The sequence below is a fragment of the Buceros rhinoceros genome, unplaced genomic scaffold, assembly GCF_000710305.1.
Source record: "Buceros rhinoceros silvestris isolate BGI_N320 unplaced genomic scaffold, ASM71030v1 scaffold17984, whole genome shotgun sequence".
Taxonomy (NCBI): domain Eukaryota; kingdom Metazoa; phylum Chordata; class Aves; order Bucerotiformes; family Bucerotidae; genus Buceros; species Buceros rhinoceros.
Genome location: NW_010410209.1, coordinates 1,377 through 13,380, shown reverse-complemented (window position 1 = coordinate 13,380; position 12,004 = coordinate 1,377). Strand labels below are relative to the sequence as shown.

The window sequence follows — 12,004 nt, the reverse complement described above, 5'->3', positions numbered from 1 at the left end:
AGCAGGCATCCAGCAAGATATTTTGACAGATCCTAAAGCAACTACTCAAACTTCTGACATCAACATTCATCTTCTTGCTGCTAATCTTGACAGGCAAAGGGGCTGCTGTTCTCAGGCGAGAGATGTTCAAGAAGACAAGCTTAATGTGCTCGTTTCAGTGAAACTTGATACATTTGCCAGTTAACGGTATTGCCCAGCTACCACCAAAGCACTGCAGGAACGCAGTGGTAGTGCTAAAAATTCCTCAGAGGTCCAGCAGTACCAGCTGCGACTACCCCGTCAAGCTTATCTCACTGAGGGGTGACCTGGGTGTCTCGCCCAGCCCATCCACTTCAGAGCTGCAAGCTTCACTGTCTGTTAGTCTTTCTTTTCTTTCTTTTTCTCTTTTTTAATGTGGAAATAAAACCAGTCAATCAAATATTAAAATCATATACTAGAATATAATTAGCAGTGACAAAATTAGATGGTTTAATTAGCTGTGCATAACAGATAAGTAAGGTAGGGAGGAGTACATAGCGTTTAAAGATGAGTGTATTCCATGTGTAAAAATAAGTTCCAGGGTAAAAAGCATTTTTTACTGGTGCTCCCAGATAGATGCCGATAGAATTACTGTGGTTGTCTGTATTCTGGGTGAATTTGTGAGATACAGGTGTCCTAGGTGTTTGTGGCCAGTGAATTCTTACAAGTGAGTAACGGGAACTACATGGCACAATTGCCAGTTAAATGCCACTGCAAGAACCGCTGCTTAATCTGGGTTTACTGTAAGCCTAACCAATAATCTTCTACTTTCTGTTGATGCAGGATTTAATGTAGAACTTGATTTTGCTCTGATTAACCTGATACACCAGATTTACTAGCTCTGTGTGAGGTTGTACACATTTGTATCTAAGTAGGAATGAGTGGACAGAGAGTGCGCGATTCCTGCCTGGAGTAAATGAACCACAGGGAGCTCCATCTGGCTACTGACATCCACCGTCACGTAGGCGAGAAAAGACAGCTATCGTATCTAAGGGTAGAGCTGGAACTTCACTGGGCAAGAACTGAAAACCCAGCACTTGCTCAGATATCTGACAGAACTTTTTGTCCGAATACTGTGATAATAAAAAGTTACTGAGATGGTACAGGGTAGTTGCTTGCAAAACCTGAGTTGATTTTGGAACAGGGGTTGTGACAGCTGAAGGACCCTGATACCTCATGATAGGCATTCCCTAAAAGTTGTGGAGAAATGCATATATTTTTGCTAGAATAGAGGAGATTGCACGATCTAACCATCAATTTGCCAGTTTATCTTTTGTCAGTAGCTCATGCCCTAACGTGGTATTGTAACGTTTGCCGCAGCAGGAACAGCATGCTCTTCAGCCTCTGTGCGCTCCTCATTTTCTTCATCCCATCCTTGTTGTGTAGCGTATTCAGTCTTCCTGCAAACATGCCTTTCCTGACACTTACTGTCGGGCGAAAATTGCGCGTTGTTTCTGTATCAGTGAGCTTTTACTTAGCCTGAAGGCCTTTCCTTTGACCTTTACGGTACTGTTTGAATTGCACCAATTATGCAGATTTCTCCAATCGCGTATTCCAGAGGAGGATGGTTCCTTCCTCTCTGCTGCTCGGAAGGAATCACAGCTACCATGGAAAGCAGGCTTTGCTCTCTTCCTTACAGTTAGTATTAAAGAGGAGTTTAAAGAGTAGGAAGACTTTCAGGGCATCTTTTCCTCTCTGGAGGTAAAGGTATGGCTGTCTGGACGTTTCTGGAGAGCTGTAAGACCTGCAATGAGTGCAGAGGTGACAGAAAGTCTTCCCTCGCTGGGAGGTGGAGGAAGGGCTCAATTTGTTCAGCCCTTTTCCTTTCTAATGATGTAATCAACTCATAAAGTGGTTTCTCTGATGTGAGTTTGAGCTCTAGTGCTACGCAGAGTTATCTGGAACATTTCCCAGGACCAAAACCGTACCAGTCACTGAGGATTTGGTGAGTGCTAATCGCTTTATTGACAAATGAGGCTGCAAATTTTCTCTCATTTTCAGAGGTTTGGTCGGGAAGTCCTGGAAGTACATTTAGTATCCACATTGTCATGTAACACTTTTTCTTACAAAAGTATGATGACTGTGATGTGTACAGTTCCCATCTTCTGGGAAGAGGGTGATAGGACCCCAGGTACTTGTTTGTGTTCTGTGAGATATGGTCACTGGTGTGACAGACTTTCTCTTTGTGCCAGCGCCGGCACACAAAGGAGAACATCCTCTGCTCTTTCCTCTCTCTGCTCAGGATCTGGCCTTGCTCTTTTTCTCTGATTCGATGGTCCCCGTGAGGGTGTGTCATTAGGATTATGTCAGTCATCCTCATATTACTTGGAGAGTGCTTTAGGGTGCAGCAGGAGAGGAGTCTCCGTGAGGTGCAGCAGTGTGTAAGTTTGCCGGTCGTCTGGCTGTCTCAGCCTAGCTGTGTTTATCTGGCCGTGGCACAGGAACACACCGCGTGCTTCACTACCGCCCTCCCTGGCTGCAGCCTTCAAAAGCTCAACAGGGAGGCGTGAGGTGGCCAAACCAGGCACGTGATACCGTGAGTTTGTGAGGTGCTTTGGACAGCAGTGGATGAGGTGAGGGCCCTATGACTTGCTAATTCAGTCTGATATCAAAGAAGTTCTTCTGTGCTCTCAGCTATTTTCTGATTTCCTTCCAGTATCTTGCAGAGTTTAAACCAAAGAGAATATTCCAGATTGCGTAAGAAGATGGAGAAAATAGGAGAGAAGGTACAAGTTCAAAAGAAATACAATGGCATATGTACCACTGCAAGTCTGTGCTTGTACAGTGTGTACTACGTGCTTTAATTGTATAAAACTAAATTCTTACTCCCCACTTAAAATAAGTGAAAATGAAAAAAGTGTTTTGATCATTCAAAACTGTAGCAGAATGATAGTAGTGTAACATGTTCTCTTCAACTGTGTAGCTATTTTAAAATCAAACTCACTGTTCACTTGTGAGGCCAGCATCAGCAGCAGAGCAATCCCGTGCCTGAGCTAACCGTTAGTTAATTAGAACAACTGAATCCCACGGAAACATTGCCCAAACAAAAGGAGTGATATAAAGGCTCTTTCTAATTCCTCATTTGCCATTTTTAGCCCAACAGGGAGGATTTTCAGAGCTTTTCTGCCTTTAGCTTTTCTACCATTCTTCATATTGGTGTCTTGTACTTCTGTTTTTTTCCATTGTACTTTCTGACACTGGGGCTTACTCATCGTACTGGTGGTAGCCGGGATGATCTGCAGTGGACTCGCAGTGTGCACCATGTAAATCCCCGGGAATGCAGCAGCAGGCCTCTTTGGGTGGAGAAGGGATGCCCTGAAGACCCAGGGCAAGTTCTTAATTTTTAATTATTTTTTAAAAATAAGGTTACAAGGAGTGAATATCTAGATAAATCCATGGAAGGCCACAGATAAAATATTTTGGACCTAACTTTACAGATTTGCTCAACACGTAACACTTCCATACAGATACAACTGTCAAAACAAATTAGTGTTTCCCCAAATTCAGCTGTTTAAAATGACTCGTTATGTCCTTCTCAGAACAATAAAATAGCAGTTACTCCAGCTGAAGTATGAAACAGCATCCTGATTCCTCTTTTGACAGCACAAAACAGTTGTTACATTTTGGATAGGATCAGATGAACTCATGTGGTCGTGGGCAGCTCATGTTCCTGTAGGTCCATGTGACAGCGATGCGGGTGCAGGGGTGGCTTGCAGAGAGGAGTGCTTCAGGATTAGGCAAGATCTGCTCCCTCCCAGGATCCTGTTACCGGGGGGTTTAGGAAGGCAGATGCTGCTGCAGCTGTAGTCCTGAACACAGAAACGCACCTGGGCCCCCGGGACGTTTGGTTTCCTCTTGCTGGCTGCAGTAGGCAGACGGTCGGGCCCATTTTCCACCGAAATTCGTGGTGTTACTTGGCGCGTTTACCATGTGACTGAAGAACTGAGCTGGCTGGAAATCTCCCCATTCCAGATGGCCAACGTCAGGGTGTGCTTTCGGCACATATACCGAACGACAGCGCGTGAGCTAAGCTGCACCAGCGTAGACTCTGCTGGGAATGTGATTATATTCCATAACTTGATGATTAAACGATTTTTGCAATGCAGCTGTCGCATACAGAATTAAATAGATTTGTTTCTTGTGTATCAAATAGTTTTTCTCATAAAGGGCTTCATCCATCGTGTTTTGGTTCCATTTCCTCTTAGAATTGGACATATAAATCCTGGGGCTGGTTCCCATTGATTTTGGTGGGAATTCCAAATTCCCTTGAGATATATTGTATTTGCTAATCTAAGTCTTTAGAGATTTGGCATTTCTTTCTCCTACATTGAAGTTCAGAAAACAGCTTGACTTATAAACAGGATGGAAAGGAAGCTGCAAAGGGCATGTGCTTATATGTTTCCCTGAATAGGAATGGATATAAATCATGTTCGTTGGGAATTTTTGTGATTCATTTTAAAGTCTTTAGAAGACACAAGGTAGGCGACAATTTTTTTTACCTTTTTTTTAAGAACGTGTATATCTCATTGTACTGTTAATTCCCACCATTTTCCTTACGAAACAAATATTGTAGCAGTCTCATGATTATGTTATAATTTGTGTAGCTGAAGCAACTGAAGAATTATTAAAATGCATTGGGTTATAAATTTTGTGGATTACTAGCTTATTTACATTACCTGTCACCACTGCTCAAGGAAAACAAGCAACTATTAGACTTATGGATACAAAATAGTTAAACACAATCTGAGGGAAACAGTGCTACCGTTTTCAAAATATTTAAATCATATGCCCTTTCCAGGTGCTCTGGAAGTAGAAAGAAATGTTGGTTAATTTAGAAGGGATAGTTTATAACAGCAAATAAATAGACAATTTTAATGTAAAGTGGGGTGTGCTTTCTTAATCTCCCCCAACAGCTGGCATTAACTAAACCAGAACAAAATACGTTATTTCTAATAAGAACTAAATCCTGCACAACTGAACTTGTGTGTACTGAAAATGTGGTTTGGCCTGGCTCAGGTGTGATGGAACCCTAGGGAAAGGCTTTCGCAACGGCTTTTCAAATGGTAAAACCGGAGGAGTCTGCTCTTTTCAGATGATACAGAAATGACGTTACGATGCTTTGGTTATCAGTCTGATATGTGTGTGTGTGTGAGGTTTTTCTTTTTTGAGAACTGTTTTCTTATTACAGCAAGTTGGATCTGATTACAGGTGGAGTATCTGGTTGCTGTTCTGGCCCAAGTGGAAATGATACATGTCAAATTTCAGTGCAGCTATGGCCAGGTGATGGATAGAGTTGACTGATGCCATCCACGTTATCTCTTAAAATAACGTTACTCTATTTGTCTTTATCACAGTTGGTTTTCTCACTTCATGCAATTATTAAAAAGGTCTAAAGTCATTCTGGTAACAAAAACCCAAGAGAACTGTCTTTGCAATGTAATTTCTGGTACATGTATCCCAGCACATTTAATATTAGATCTCATTTGTCAAAACCAAGCCAGCAGGTATCAGCAGCCTGTGTATCTTGGCATTTCAGGTGGGGAAATGGGAGAACAACTCACTGAGCTTGAAGTACTCTGTCTGGCCAAGGTACAGCTCTTTCGCAGACAGCGACCCAGACGATAACCATTTGAGTATTGTCACCCTGGAGGAGGCTCCCTTTGTCATTGTTGAGGATGTGGATCCATTGATGGAAAGCTGCCAAAAGAACACTGTGCCATGTCGTAAATTCGTCAAAATTAAGTAAGTCAATACACAGCATTGATTTCTTTTTTCCTCGGTACAAAATACATTCCCTAATTTTTTCATTAATTCTTTCCTTTGCTTCTTTCATTATATAATTGCTTTCTGATACTTTGTTGTTCTTTTCCTCTTTCTGTCTTTGCTTTTCCACTTGTTTTTCATTTCCTTTTTTTCCCTTTCCCACACAGTATGCACTTGCTGCACATCTTCTTAATAAGTTGGAAGGTTCTGGTTACATACATGTAACTTACACTGAATTAACAAGATAGTAAGTTTATAGTAGATTCAAAGTCAACTAGAACTAGTCCTTTCCAGTCACATGAAAGAAGATTGCGTTCTAAAATAGTATTGTTTTAAAGACTCCTCATCGAAATGAACATTTCCAGGGAAAAAAAAAAAAAAGGATGCCCTCAACTTTGCCTTCACCTTCTCGAAGGGCCAAAACTGGTGCAGTGTCCATTTTCAGTAGAGTGACCTGCTGTTCCTTTATATAGCTTACGTGTTGGGAAGGTCTCTAATTACTAAATGACATGTAGTCATATCTTGAGAATGAAAGTAATAAATGTTTAACGTAAGCCTAAGAGAGAGATTAGGAAGAGGAGACTGTACGGCTTGATGGAGAAGTGCAGTAGGCTGGACACTGCAGCAGAAAGCATGTCATACAAATTCTACCATTATCTCCTGGTTTTCTCCTGTCAAGCAACTTCATTATGATTAGTAGGAGCTACAGACACCACATATAAAGCATCCTGTTGATTATTTCTCCATCGATTTGGAAAAACATGGTCACTCACAAGTAGGACAATTTTTTTACAGTATGCTGAATCTTGCTGCTGTGGTTCTTCTGGGTTTCCCAGTAGATGTGTTTATTTCTCTCTTCTCTGTTGACAGCAACTCAACTAATGAGGGAACTAATGTAAAGAAGTGCTGCAAAGGATTCTGCATTGATATCTTGAAGAAGCTGTCTAGAACTGTCAAGTTCACATATGACCTGTATTTGGTGACTAATGGGAAACATGGCAAAAAAGTCAATAATGTGTGGAATGGAATGATTGGTGAAGTAAGTTCTGTTAGGTAAAAGAGCTCCGAAGTAAGAAGTTAGCAATGTTTGGTTTTAATCTTTTGGAGAAATGAGGTATTCTCTACTGAGTAATGTTGGTGGTGTCTTCTCTTTGTGGATCAGGTGGTATATCATCGTGCGGTTATGGCTGTGGGGTCTCTCACTATTAACGAAGAGCGCTCTGAAGTGGTTGACTTTTCAGTGCCATTCGTTGAGACTGGGATTAGTGTCATGGTGTCACGGAGCAATGGCACGGTTTCACCATCTGCTTTTCTAGGTATGATTCTCCAACCCATCTAGATCATTCAATTCTGTTTCTGTAGAGCTGGGAGGGTTTTGTTGTTTGTTAAGCTATACAGTGCACTGACATGTTTCTGTCAAGTTTTGATTTTCACATTAGGAAGGTTGTACCATGTTGACATGCTGATTAATGTGATTATGAGCACAGGAAGAGAGTGCTGTTGTTTCAGATGCTGTAAGTGAAAAACAATGATAGTCATTTCAAAGTGAAAAAGAATCCCTCAAAATATTCAGATGGGAAAATTACTTCCTCAAAAACTGCTTCCTTGCAAACTAATTGGTGCTTGTTTAGCCCGATGTCAATGGTTTCACGTATTTTTAACATTCACAAAATAATTTTTAAAACCCTCGTGGAATAGCTAGGAAAAAGAGACCTCCTTGTGATTCGAAGAGATCTGGCAGCTAATTTAATTACAGTTACCGCTGGCGTCTGAACACCACACTGCTGCTCTGGAGAGCTTCCAAGTGTTTCCTCCACTGGTGCAATTGAATGTACAGCAAAGGTATTGCAAAGAAATTAGAGGCTGGGCAGAAGGGAGATGGGATGTGAAAAACCAAAGACTTTTTTCCTTGTTTGCTTCTTGTTTCAATTGTTCATTTCTCCTTTCATTATTTCCCTCTTTTTCTCTTTTAGTGGTTTACTTTGGTATTTGGTGGTTAGCCCAAATTTGCCTGAAGCTGAAAAGAGAATGAGCCCTGAGATTGATCAAAAGTGCCCAGAATGCTGTTACATCCCCCATAGCGTAACTGGGCACAGTGTTTTTAAAGATACTTTCCACTGGAAAATAGTGATAGTGACACTCAAATGATTTAAGTGGGGAAAAAAAAGGAAAAAAATTCATTCTTTTCCAGAGATCTTCAAGTCCATTGGGTCAGCAGTGATACAATTTTTGCATCACTAATTACACGATTTCTTTTTAGATTGCTAGGTGTAAGTGCTTCAGTTCTGATGAAATCACTTGTAGCCACCGAGGAGCAGATTGTTGCGTAGTATCAATTACAGCAGGGCAGATAATTGGGTTTTCTTGCACAAGAATCATCATTTAGTCGCAGAGCTTATTTCTCATACCTGTTCCGTAGAGAACATCTCTCCACATGCAGAGATGATGCAAATAAATACAACAGAGTGAGTAATCATAGGACTTCCCAAACATGCAGTGATACCTAAACAGATTTTGTTGGTGGTTAATATTTTTGTTTAATGAATGACAGACTTTTTAATGAAATTGTAAGAGGCTGCACTTTTAATGAAAATACTCACAAAGTGTCTCTTTATTTGTGTAAGTTACAGCATGTTGAAAATATAAACGTAATCAACATTTTAAAGTAGCGGGATCTTTTCTAAATGTGCTGCACGTGCATTTGATTTTTACTATGGGCTCTACTTAAAAAATCTGCTTACAGCTACCATCAACGATAGTTGTGAAATGCCTGTGATGTTGTAAAATGCGTTTAATGTTATTGGTTTAGTTGGATGTATGTATAATTCAAAAAGTGAAAATAACCCCTTCTTATAAAGTGCTGTAGAATGGTATTACTTCCGAAGAAATCTGATTTACTGCACCAGTAAATCAATCTGTGCTCTCAGAAGTGTGTTCTGGCGTCTCAGATGTAGATGAAAGCGCCACTTCGCGGCATTCTGACTGTGCTTTGGTGAGGTGTGCAGAGTAGTAAATACTTTGCCATACGAAATACTATCAGGCAGATGACGGAATTTATTTACAGGCTGATTTTATTTCAGTTGAGTGAACGTCTAAGAGCAGAGTCATCTTACGCGATTATTTCAAAAGATTTTTTAACAAAATCTGTCAAATACGGTATTTCCTTTTTCATAGCACTTGATTACAGTTCGTGAAATATCTGCTTTTGAAGTTTGTTATGCTGCCTGGAGAGCAGTGCCGGATTTTGTCTGGACCAGACTTCCCGTTGGGTGGTTGTGTCCAATAGAGCTCAGCACCGGATGGGCTGACGGCTTCTTCTGCATTATCTGCTGTGTTTGATTCTGATGTAGGTGCCTTCTTCAAATGAGAATTTTACCCACAGTAAAACATTCTGGTACTGCTCTACAGGTCACATATACTATATCCACAAATAATTATTTTTTAAAGGTTCTGTGGAGATCTGATTCAACTTTATTTAAACAGACAAACAAAATAAGGGAAACCCCAAATCCAAATTTCTCTATTTTTGAGAAGCCGAGAGCTCATACATGAGGGCAGTTGTAGTTTTTGGAGGCATTGGTGGAATAGGAAATCTATGTCCCTGTTGATTTTCTGTATTGTTTCACGCTATTGGTTTTGGTGGTGCTAGGTGAAATGAAGGTGGTGGAGGAAGACGTCTTTTTCGTTGCTCAGTATTCTCTGTTGCCAATCATTGAAATGTACCCTGGCTAGTCATACATTAGTATTTTTCTGCCATATCATAGCTTTGCTGAAAACACTTACAAAACCTTCTGCTTGCCTGAGGGAAGTTCTCCTTCTGTCTGTTGAGAATCAAAGAACAGTGCTGGATGTGTAATTTTGTCTCTAATATAACAGGAAGATCAACTTTGTTCTTCAGTTGGTTTTTAGTTGTTCAGTCTTACTGCTTGCTATTCTGAACAACTTTTTACTTTCCTATTGCTTCTTTTAATCCTCCACCTCATTGCCAGACTGCTTCAGCTACTCGAGAGCATTCTGTTTGAACTGCTGGTTAGAGCTCGCCTTCTCGCATCGGCTCGATCTGCCCTTTGCCTTGCGCAGGTTTTCAGGTTACCATTGCTGCCTCTACACTGCTGCTTTTCATGAGTTTTCTCTGTTTTCCTTTCTTCTGCAAGAATGCTGTCAAAATTGTATGACAGTTACATATGAATTCCAATTTAATCCGGTTAATAGATGAATTCATAGAATATTTGTTATTAACTGTACTTGGTTACATAATGTCCCTTACCTGTCTGCATCTGAATAGATCTTTCTCTGCCTTATAAGAATTCTGTTATTTATCTAACTTACTATTTTCTTCCAAACAAATAATTATACCTATAATTATAATTCATAACCTCTCTTTAAAATAAAATAATAATAAAACCAGAAAGAGAACAGTTTGATTTAAAATTTCCCTGCCTTGCCTTTCCAGTTCACATCCAAAATCACCAGTGGAGCTGTTTGGAATTTGTTTTTTAATTGGTTCCAAATTTATGAACAAATTGTAGCGAAGGCAAATGATCTCGTGAGTTTTCCATGCTAGAGCCTAAATTATTATGCTTCGTTCTAGTTCTGCCTGAATCATTCATGCTGACTCGAGCAAGGTTCAGATCGGGCTATTGTGCTTAGCCCTCCCCAACTCTAGCTCAAGTCATTTCCTGCAGTGGTGGGAGAATTTTCAGTGGTTCAAATCTGAATTTAAATTCCAAGACTGAAGACGTTAGGACGGAGGAACTTCTTGGGCTTTCAAAAGCAGGCAAACCAGTGTAACACATTCATTTCTTGTCATTTCAAGTGCTTCTTGATTCTGTCCTAGTTTGAAGTGTTATACTAAGATGGTTTTTCTCACACTTCAAAGCACACTTACACTTGCGTTATCTATCAAAATTAGGATGTAAAGTAACCGCAAAGAAGCTGACTTGATAAAGAGGTATTACTTTGCCATGTAAAACCTTTCTCGCCTGTATCCTCATACCGTGAGAGCTACCACACTCCTGAAATGACAGAGAATTGTGACTGGGCAAAATGATATTGAAGAACTTCCTGTTTTGACGTACTATTACCATATCCAGTCCTTCCAGAAAGTGGACGCTTAGTCTGATACTTGAAACTGCTTTTAGTTTTCCTCTTCCAACCTGCTGCTTTTATGTAATCATGGGTTTTCTGTCTTTCAAATTGACATTCAGTTTTCCATAAGACCCTTTTGATTTCAGAAATTTGCTTTCATATGAGAATGAGACTTTCAAAAGGATGTGTTTGCAGTTGGTAAGCACAGAATTTTCATTGCAGGGAGATGAAAAGTGAAGACAGAGGGGGGAAAAAAGATTTCTGAAACAGAAAACTTTAGTTTGCATGCAAGCATTTAACTTCTTCCTTAACACTTTTTGTTGCACAGAAAATGAGAGACATCTACTTCACTGCCTCACCCACTCTGTCAAACATATGCTTAATGGCTTTTGCTCTATGGAAACAAAGTCCTAATGGTTGGCCCATTCTGTTGATAAATCCATGTAGCGGAGGTTAAATGGAAATGGGCTACTTGACTGTAGACTGAACTGGTAGTAAGTCAAATCAGTTATTCTCCGCTCCATGTCAGTGACAGCTTTGAGGAAGAAAAGTGTGCGGCCATTGTTTTTGAATTGCAACTTATATTTAAATCTTGACTTTGTGAATTTTGTGTATATATACTAACAGCAGTAATTTATGTATTGCTGTGTAGTTATTTGCTAGTGTTTCTGTTGGTAAAAGCTAGTTTAAAGAAAGCTGCTGGGCTTGCCCAGCTGAAGACATCAGGATTCTTGTGGTGCGGCTGGTTTAATGATCTGTGTGTCTCTTTCTCTTGTCTGTTTTGCTGCAGAGCCTTTTAGTGCTTCTGTCTGGGTGATGATGTTTGTGATGCTTCTCATTGTGTCCGCCATGGCCGTCTTTATATTTGAGTACTTTAGTCCTGTAGGATATAACAGGAACTTAGCCCAAGGGAGAGGTAAGCTTTGCATTTGACACAACTCTAAAGCTGTAAAAAAATGATGTATTTCCCATCCTTTGTGTTCCATCTTTTCAAATAAACATAACAGGAATAAAACAGTGAAAGCAGCTGTGAAACTATGTTTGCTTTTCATTTCAATTACGATTTCCTGAGGGCTTATCTGCTCATGGTTGTAGTCTAATTCATTGCAATAAAGATACGTAGAAGGGTAAGTGA

General features: G+C 40.2%; 1 protein-coding gene across 1 annotated transcript in view; it reads left to right on the top strand.

Annotated features, from left to right (window-relative positions):
- The window catches only part of LOC104492934 (glutamate receptor ionotropic, NMDA 2A-like), a gene marked incomplete at both ends in the record, with an annotated part of 27,699 nt that extends 15,914 nt beyond the window's left edge, over positions 1 to 11,785 (top strand). The window contains 4 exons of the mRNA XM_010135538.1: positions 5,555 to 5,760; positions 6,652 to 6,820; positions 6,944 to 7,097; positions 11,660 to 11,785. Coding sequence (XP_010133840.1) covers positions 5,555 to 5,760; positions 6,652 to 6,820; positions 6,944 to 7,097; positions 11,660 to 11,785 — 655 coding nt within the window. The remainder of the gene's footprint in view (positions 1 to 5,554; positions 5,761 to 6,651; positions 6,821 to 6,943; positions 7,098 to 11,659) is intronic.
- Between the last annotated feature and the right edge of the window lie 219 nt (positions 11,786 to 12,004).